At 42.3% G+C, this 9,842-nt stretch overlaps 2 protein-coding genes across 8 annotated transcripts in view; one reads left to right on the forward strand and one right to left on the reverse strand.

The window, feature by feature from the left end:
- The window catches only part of fli1 (Fli-1 proto-oncogene, ETS transcription factor), a 36,054-nt gene extending 32,788 nt beyond the window's left edge, over positions 1 to 3,266 (forward strand). For all 7 annotated transcript variants that reach the window (XM_030398659.1, XM_030398677.1, XM_030398649.1 and 4 more), the window contains one exon: positions 43 to 3,266. In XM_030398659.1, the coding sequence (XP_030254519.1) occupies positions 43 to 572 (530 nt within the window). In that variant the 3' untranslated portion in view covers positions 573 to 3,266. The remainder of the gene's footprint in view (positions 1 to 42) is intronic.
- A 2,202-nt stretch (positions 3,267 to 5,468) lies between these two features.
- kcnj1a.1 (potassium inwardly rectifying channel subfamily J member 1a, tandem duplicate 1) lies at positions 5,469 to 9,842 on the reverse strand. Its single transcript, XM_030440847.1, has 2 exons — positions 9,691 to 9,842; positions 5,469 to 7,430 (listed from the first exon to the last, which is right to left on the reverse strand). Exon 2 carries the CDS (start codon positions 7,410 to 7,412, stop codon positions 6,291 to 6,293), a length of 1,122 nt encoding a protein of 373 aa, XP_030296707.1. The 5' UTR covers positions 7,413 to 7,430; positions 9,691 to 9,842; the 3' UTR covers positions 5,469 to 6,290.

Consider the following 9,842-nt stretch of genomic DNA (forward strand, 5'->3'; position numbering starts at 1 on the left):
GATGGGGCTGTGTATGTGACCGCTGTTTGTGTCCACCATCAGGTTCAGGTCAGATCCAACTGTGGCAGTTCCTCCTGGAGCTCCTGTCTGACAGCGCCAACGCCGGCTGCATCACCTGGGAGGGCACCAATGGCGAGTTCAAGATGACGGATCCGGACGAGGTGGCGCGGCGCTGGGGCGAGCGTAAGAGCAAGCCCAACATGAACTACGACAAGCTGAGCCGCGCGCTGCGCTACTACTATGACAAAAACATCATGACCAAGGTGCACGGCAAGCGTTACGCCTACAAGTTCGACTTCCATGGCATCGCTCAGGCGCTGCAGCCGCACCCCACCGAGTCCTCCATGTATAAGTACCCCTCGGACCTAGCCTATGTGCCTTCCTACCACGCCCACCAGCAGAAGGTCAACTTTGTATCCCCACACCCTCCATCCATGCCCGTCACCTCCTCCAATTTCTTTGGACCCACCGCTCCGTACTGGAGCTCGCCCACTGCAGGCATCTACCCCAACCCAAACGTTCCCCGCCACCCTAACACCCATGTGCCATCCCACCTTGGTAGTTACTATTAGACAACCCTACTCCGACTATCCACCACCATCTAAAACCCACAACTAAGTCCACAATTGTTGACCTGCACTCCCAATGATGCCAAAACAATGAAGACTGAGTTGATAGAGGAAGAAGAATTTTGCTCCTGAATGAAGGATGATCAATTTGAAGGAGATTTTTTTTGTTTGTTTGTTTATTTGTAAGAATCTATAAATAACTGGATGCTATGGTCCAAAATGGAATACTACTTACCTTTTACAAGACTAGCAACTGTTTGATTATGTTTTTTTGGACGTGCGTCTGAGTTTTTCCTGTGCCTTTCACTTTCCCATCCTCCCAAAAAGCGTCACCTATGGGTGTCTTCTTTCAAAACCTTGCCAAACCAAAGCCTGAGGACAGGGAGAACAAAGTGCGTCTGTCTGCCTCATCGCCACGCTAAAGTGCCAGACATGGGCCTATTATTCATGGGTCTCAATCTACATCCTCCACAGTACATTATGTACATTATGCTTTAAAGCATCTGCGTCGGGGTCTCTCATTCCCACCACATCTAGCCTTCTGTTTCCACTGTCTGCTCGTCTGTCCATCTGCAACTCTTTTACGTGTGTGGAGAGTCTCCTGGAATTCGCTGGACAAGGAGGAGCTCTCAAAGAGATGGACTTTTCTCAGCACTGAATGAAATTTGGCAACTGGAATATGCCATCCACGATTTTAATTTATCCTCCAAACTGGAAGGCTAGAGAAGAGTTAAATGCTGGAGAAGGAAGCGCTGTATGTTTTGCCGACCTGGGTCAACTCAGTTACTGAAAATGCTTTCTGTGTGTGGAGTTCAAGATGGCCGATGTGTACAGTCGACTCGACTGTGCCGGGGAAGCTGAGTCAACATGTAATTGGAGTAATTTGCAACAATAATTCAACCCAGGTCAGATGTTTTCAGGGGGGCCCACACACCAGGCTATTAAATGTTTGCCATGTTGTTGCCTTTCAGCCATGCCATTTCCAGATGTTTTGTTGCTCGACCATGTCAGTATTAATGTGAATGTCTTCTGGTTTGTGAAACGCGTGTAAAAAAAAAAAAAAAGGGAGGGGGGGGGGATGCCCTGCCGCGAAAATCAAAATTTGTCAGGTGTTTTTCATTTTGTTTGACGAAGAAAAAAAAACGAAAAAATCATTCCTTGATTTGTAACACCATGTTTGCTGCACATATCTGAATCTAAACCACAAAAGTGCCTTTGTTTTTGGCAGAGTAAGACCGTTATCCCTTCCAGTGCCATGATTGCATCCAGTTTTAGTGTATGGCACAACGAGAAACCTAACCCTCAACGTGCCTGAACTGCTGTTTTATACCATATATTTTCTGTTCATTATAGACGAAACAGCATTACATCTTAAGATGCATAGCGAGATACATAATCCGTGTTTCACTCAGAAATCTGACAGCTTTTGATTTTGAAGTGACGTTAACAGCTGCCACACTGTCTCCTTCCTCTTTGTAGGCCAGTCAGGACCGTATAGGTCAGCACAGAGAAGTGGCTTGGCGAGTAAGTCACGTTAATAGACAGTTAAGTTGCATTTTTTTTACCAGGGCTGGATCCTAGTTTGAGAGCAGCATGTGTGTTTGAATCTTAGTGTCTCACTGATCTCAAGCCCAGCAAAAATGCACATGAATCTCAAGTTGGATTTCATCTTCGTGTAGTTAATGTCATGTCAAAACATATCCATCTTCAGGTGTTCAAAGCTGTTAATTGCAAACGTATTTCCTTTTTTAGAAAATAAATTACTTGGGACTGAGTAGTTTATCAGAGAACAAAACCAATAAAGTATGACGAGATGAAACAAAGAAATCCTCAGATTCGCAAGCGCTGTGCGTTTGTCAGACCTATTTTTTATTATTTTATAAGCATCAGACAACTAGGCATTAAAGCAACTTACTGTATAAATTATGCAGAGTTATTTTCATATGTGACAGTATAAAAAGTCAAGAGAATTAATACGAGTTGACCTCGGTCAAAAATGCAAACCTTTAAAGTCCATTTCTGCTAAGTAGTTTGTTCAGCATTTTAAGCGTTTTTTTTTTGTTTTTTTTATATCTGTACATTTGGGCAATACATTTTAACATTTTTTTGTTTTCTTGTAAGTGTTATTATTTCTGAGATTCAGTTGTAACTTCCTAAGTGCCTTTATGCACTCAAGGTGTTTCCTTGTATTCCCCAAACCACAAATGCCTGCTTGAATCATAATCCAGTCGCCAGGGAATCCTTTACTCTGTGTGCAACATGTGATTATGATGCATAATACCAAACGGCCCTGGAGTTGGTGGCTTTTCCCTTTGCATTAAAGAATTTCAGGTATTTTATGCAAAATCATACAAACAGTATTCATATCCACAACCAGCTTCTCCTGAAAAATTATAGCTTTAAAGACCAAATAAAAAAAAGGGAACATGTAATTTGTAGCATAAAGAAACTATTCTAATGTACCCTTTACTTCCATGTTTCACATGCATTATCAATGAAAAGGGATCTGTGCTACTTCGTATATGCAATGTATTTTGGATATTAAATATATATATATATATATATATATGTGTATGATTTTACAATTAACCAATGTATTATTATTATTGTCATTCCTGCAATGTATGAAGTAATACCTTTTGAAAAAGGGCTTTTGTATAGGAAAATGTGACAAAATAAATGTTTTTACCTCTCTTCCATTGCCTGTCTGTAGCTTCACTAGAGCGACTAGATGTATGAAAACACAGTCGCTGTGTTTTTTCATCAGTACATTTTTTTTTCCTAAAGATCTACAAAAGTAGTACATTGTTGATATCCACTTACCCTTTTGCACAATACATGTCTAGGCAAAGACATTTTTTTTATTATTTTGTGACTTTCCTGCTTACGCATTACATATCATTGTGTGATATTCCTATTTGTTCCTGTAAAGGAACAGTTTGCCAAACAATGAAACTTCAGTAATTATCGGCTCATCCCCATGTTGATGGAAAGTCTGGTGATGTTTCGTAGTCGCCTTAACATTTCTGAAGTGGATGGTGACTTGTTTTGAAGCGTGAAAAAAAAACTGGTAAGGGTATCATAAGACAGCTTGTCCGGCATTATTCAATTCTCTGTATACCAAACGGATTTGAAAACATGTTAGTTATACCTTCAAAACCCAGCTGGGCTTTTTCACCCACTTCAGACAGGGAAGCTTTCAGCTCAGCAGCTACAGTGAAGATTGTGTAAATAACTTATTTTCAAATCGATTTGGGATCTTGGGGCTTCCGGACACCTAGAGACATGATGTTTTAGAATTAGTCCCCATCTCCCTCAGTTGTTTAGCAGCATGCTTCAACGCTCTTTCGCTGTGAAGCTCCAGAAAAGGTTTTGTGCACTAAGAAACTTCACCTGACTTTCCATCGGCATAGGGTTCAGTATATAATGACTGAATTTCAATCTTTTGGGGGAACTATCAAGCCAGCCATGTCTGCATCTGCATCAATGCAGTATATTCAAACAAAGCATGCATCAATACTCGAAAAAGAATTCTGACAGTTAATATCTCATTCACATGTTCATGTGTTTCACAGAGAGATAACGTTGCCGTTACAGTCTGTATAAAGGCAACGTAATCTCGATCATCAACGAAAAGCTTGCCATCTGATTGCAATGTAATGAAATTCATGCACAAACTAACCATGATAAGGTACACCTAATTGAGGCCGATACAACGCTCAATGCAATGAGTCTTACCTCCATTAAGGGTGCGATGTTCACGGTGCTGCTGAATTGTATGGCATTCTACTTTGAAGTGCCTCCATTTTAATTTTTTTTGTCCACTCTAATCGCAGGATATAAATTATGTTAGAATAAACATTAGACTGTGTTAGTGCTTGCTGGCTGTACCTGATAAATTAGCAGCTGAGTGTTTAATTTAAGCATTAATCATTCCCAGGGGAAAGACGTACAGCACGGGTGGAATTAATGGTAGGGTGAGGAGAGTGCTCCATCTTTACAGGCTTTCTTTCTACCGTGACATCTTCAGTTACATTTTGACATCGCGGAAACACTGACAAGCAACCCTTTACAGTTATTTCAGCTTGCGAATGGGGAGATCGCACGCGGACAGAAGCTGTGGAAGCAAGGGAATTGTAGGTGTAAAAACCCTTTAGGCTGGTGGACAGTGCTTCAATTTGAAAGCTCTCTCAGCGTATTTTTTTCCATCATTTAATTCCCTCTCCGGACACAGCTTCCGATGTTCATTGCTGGCGAGTTTACAACCAGTGTGCACGCATGGTGTCTGTGTGAAATGACGGCTACAGCCTCCAAAGTGCTCCGTTAGTCCGCATGAGCCATGCAGACAAAAATATGTGTCACAGACGACGGGCAGTTGTGGGCTTGTTTGTTTTATTCAAATATGCTCGTGCAGCATGCGTCATGTTTATGCCGCCGAGTGATTTTACATATTTGTCCATAATATTTATAATCCTTTAACCCAGCCTTGATTAACATCTCTAGGTGCCGACACACACGTTAGACTCTGAGGATATGCATTTCGTTAGAGAGGTCAAAGTGGCGCGTCCATCTAAACAACACCTGTTGAAGCTTCATTCTAGCACAGCGTGTACTGTTATTTCTGTAAATGGAGAGTTAGGGTGTCATGTCGAGAACCTGCAGGCAAATCAGTGGGCAATAAGCAACAGCTCTTATCTCCCAAACGCTTCCACTCTGTTGTGTTAGGGTCCCTGTTTGCTGTCACAACTTCACTTTGTTTGCAGATGAAAAGCCGCGATAGGGGATGGCACCTGTCTTTACATCACTTTGACCTTTTTACTCACCGTCCATATATGCGGTGCAGTTAGGCAGAGAACACGATGACACAGACGTTTTTTGAATGCAAAAATAGCCTTTATTTCAGTGTATTTTTCCCCTGAGATCAAATACAAAAAAGACCATACAAACAGACTGTATTTTTATACTATAGTCAGGGCTGTATGGTATGCAGCCATGTTATAAGTGTTTCCTGAGAACTTTGTTCTCTCACAATGTCTTAGCTCACAGAGATAAAACCATAACTACATCACCCACTGTTTGAAAATAGTGGCCCCTGAGTCCAACCTCCTGCTAGTGCTTCAGTGTTCGAATAGCCTAATGGTTCAAGTCCAAGTGTCTCTTTGTGTACAGCAGCTTACAGTAGCATGAATTATTCAGCAACCACTTTATCTTTTTTCTCACCCATGACAATAGCATGCCCCGACAATACTTCAAGTAGATTTATACACACAGTTTAATACATGTTGCCTTGTTTTTCTGCCTCTCCATACACAGTGAACCCAAATGTGCAGGGCCGGAGGTAAATTAGAAGCCCTTGTCTTCATTTGAAGCAAGGGCTCATGTTTGTAATCCATGTGTTCGTAACTGGGGAAATCTCTCTTTTTCTGCTCTTGAATTGGAGCTTCGCCTTCTTGCATGACCTGGCCTGACATTTGAAAACAGGTTTCTAGTCAGCATACAGTGACAGGTGTGGTTTTACATACAAATGGTTCACAATAACTGACCTGACCCACAGATGGCTTTCTTATCTGTGTTCAACACAATAGAATAACAAATAAGTAAGGTTTACTTTATATTTAAATGCTACACAATGTGCTGCTGCCATTAGTGAACCCCACCTTTCTCCAGGACCTGTCTCTAGCAGTCTTAGATTCTAATGTTCATTGCAATGAATCCATCCTCTCACATCTTAGTGACATTTGGAGGATCGTGGATATCAATCACCTCAAAGCCCTCATTGTCATGTCCCTCTCTGGAGTGGAGATGGTGACCCTTGATGTTGTGGAAACAGTAGGCGCAGTGTGCAGTGGCCACGGGCACCACCTTGGAGAAGTTGGAGAAATCGACTCTGTACTTGCCCTCCTTGCTTCTAGAAATGATGGGCAAGAAGTTGTAGCCCCACATGACCTCCTGGGGAATAAAGGAGGTCCGGACTTGGCAGGAGGAGCTGGTGGACTCCGCGGTGCCGTCGAGGAAGACGACCAGCTCAAAGTCCTGTTTGTGGAGCGTGTCCACCGCCATCTCAAAGAAGGGGCTGTTCTTGTCGATGACGTGGTAGAGAGTGAGAGGACATATGAAGAAGAGGTTGTCTTTCCCAGCATCTACCACAAAGTCAATGTTCACCTGGTCCATGATGATTGTCTCCCCGTCTGGTGTGTTGGTTGTCCTCAGCAGCTTACCATAGATCTGGCTTCCGATCATCAGGGTCTTGCGTAGGTTTCCCACTCTGATCGACAGGCAAAGTGAGCCATTTTTGGGACTGATGACAGCCATATCACTGAATGTGATGGTTTTAGCTCTCTTTTTGGGCAAAGAGATCTTGGACAGGATGACTCCACACATGAAGCAGTTGATAATGGCTCCGAGGAGAGACTGGATGACGAGAAGGGCCACAGCACCAGGACAGACCGGGGTGAGTGCTCGGCCACCGTACCCAATCGTTGTCTGGGTTTCAAGGGAGTAGAGGAACGCTGTAGTAAGTCCTACAACATTATCAACGCATGGTGTGTGGTCTGATGGGGGGTCTTGCCAGGTTAGGTCTCCATTGCTGCGGGCGATCCAGTACCACAGCAGGCCGAAAATGAACCAGCTGAGGGTGAAAGAGGCGATGAAGAGGAGGAGGACAAAACGCCAGCGGATCTCCACAAAGGTGGTCCAGAAATCAGCCAGGAATGCAAAGTGTGTGCTGTACTTGATGTTCCCGTATTCGATGTTGCAGCGGCCATCTTTGGTCACTAGTCTGGTCCTGCGGCTTTTTCGCTCCGCCAAACATTCCTCGATACGTTTGTTCAAAAATCCAAACATTTTCTACAAGCCCACGACCTGTAAGACAATCAAATAAGAAGATACACTGTGTGTTAGTACTTTGTAGGTAACCAGCCGTCCAGCAGTTGTGTGTATAAACAGGTATAATGAATCCCATCAATGATCCTAGACATAAACAACATAATGAATACAAACTCTGGTGACTAACTTGGCCAGGCGCTGCACTGTGGACTCCAGTAGGCTTTTACAGCCCCAACAATGGCAGATAATGTCTTTATATGAATGTGCATTAAGGTTCTATACTTGACAGGGTTTTACACCACAGCCCGGGTCATTTAACCAGCCAGCCAGTCGCAGGCCCTCTCAAAGTGTCAATCATCCTTAAACACTGTAATTCACCACGATCAAACAGCGAAATGTCAAGAAGCACGGCCTGTCTGGAGCTGAGAGGGAGATGTCAAAAGGAGGATATGCTGCCACATACAGTAACATGTCAGAGATAATGTAAATGTGAATGCTCCACTGCTCTTCCAACATAGCTGCTCCTCACTGTGGACTGCTCATGTACAGTCTTACATATTCCATGCAGCTCTGTCCCGCTGCAGGTTTAATCCTCACTGAAAGGCTATAATCCTGGGTGGATGCAGCACCACAGTAAAGACCTGAGGTTAATGAGAAACAAGTTTCGACTGAAGTGTAGCACATAAGTGCTCTAAATAAACCAAATAATTTGGGATCTTTGGTCCCGTGCAAGTGTCTCAACACAAGGATCAGCTTTGTTTGCGAGGTTTCAATGCTGCAAAAATAAACGTGGCATTAAAATAATTTACGCAACCCTGCCAGAGGGCCAGCTGCCTCACAAGCATAACAATCTTTGACTTTATTCAAGCTCTAGCTTCTCATAATATTGGCGCTTGATGGATGGTAACTGGCAGTATTGGCTATGCAGAGGTTTCCAAATAAGTATGGCCTCTGTTCTTGCCAAGTCATGCAAAGTAACCATTTGGATCATGGCGTGCTTGTTAGTGAGTGTGAAGTAGTACAAAACGATCAGTGCAGACAGTTTATGTTTCTGTTTTTCAACCCTCAAAGCTCACATCCAGTCATTTTGCCAAAATAAATCTGATAATCACACTGTGAAGCTTGTTTGCAGGCTTTCATCTTTTTGGAAGCAAACCACACCTAATCATTAGGTCAGCGTGTTTTCATCCCGTAACAAGATACGCGCTGGCATAATTTCAGGTATTTTGTATTTTAATTGTATGTATGAGAAGTTACTCTAAATTATTGCTTTGCATGAGAAAATAACTACCTTTATGCAGGGAAATGTACCAATGCGACAAACGTCAACTGTTGAGGAGTCACAGTCAAAATATAATAAATCATTCAACCAAAGACCAGCAATTGCTGTGCATGCAAAGGGTCCTTGTGAGGATAATACACTTGTTGAGTTGTACTCGACTTATTTTTGGTGTTTTGCCTTTACGCAGACATTTTGATTATACCTCACTGGTAATCACTGACTGCCTGTAATGAGAAATTTTTTGCTATAATAAAGGTATGGCAGAGTAAGAGCACCGGCCCTGAGCCATTACAATAAATGTATTTCAGCGTGAGGTTTAATGTTTGAGGCTCTTCTGTCTCTAACGGATTTAGATTCACCTTGAACGCGTTTGAGTTTTTTCCCGTCTTCTTATCGCAAACTGATTTTTAAAAGAAAATCTATTATAGTAGAAACAAAAACAAAAAAAAGAGTCTATTAAAGGATAGTGCTGCCTTTTATTTATCATATTTCCATTACATTACTATTTCAGACTACCTATTTCTTTCTATTCATCATGATGCTGCGACTGCCGTATTTACTGCCCATTCTTATACAAGGAAAATGGATATCTACTTTTGTTATTTGCATCAATGAAGTGGCTTGTGACTGTTACATAATGCTACATGCAGCAGGGACTTTGCAAATACTTTTGATTTAAAAGGGAGATTAGTGGAATAAGTCTCTAATGAGCCTTAATGGCTTATTTGTGGTAAATGCTTTCTTTTGTCGGTGTGGTACGAACCAGCTAAATGAGGTAATTCATACGGTAACAGAAGACATGTAAACATTGATCCATGTATTTGCAGCCAGCTTGTTTTATTTATTCACTCGTTTACTCGAAACAGTCATAGCGACAACTGTATATCCTATGAAATGACTATTCTAACTGCTAACACTAAGAGATTATGGTCACTATATTCTTGCTATAATGTGGTCCGGCTGAAAATCAAATACGTAAACATTAAGGTGAACCTTTCCTTAAAGTGCACTCACCTCTATGACTTGTAGTGAAGGTAGTTTGATGCAAATCCAGAGGTTAACGACTGACAAGCCCCACTTTTCTCTCCTCTCCGTCTGTCTCTCTCAGTCACAATTGATTGAGGCCGTTTAGGTGTGTCCTACTCTCACGCCCGTCCACCGACACC

Source organism: Sparus aurata, chromosome 2 (genome assembly GCF_900880675.1).
Source record: "Sparus aurata chromosome 2, fSpaAur1.1, whole genome shotgun sequence".
Taxonomy (NCBI): domain Eukaryota; kingdom Metazoa; phylum Chordata; class Actinopteri; order Spariformes; family Sparidae; genus Sparus; species Sparus aurata.

Coding starts and splice junctions, on each gene's coding strand:
- kcnj1a.1 (XM_030440847.1), bottom strand. CDS start 7,412: ATGTTTGGATTTTTGAACAAACGTATCGAGGAATGTTTGGCGGAGCGA.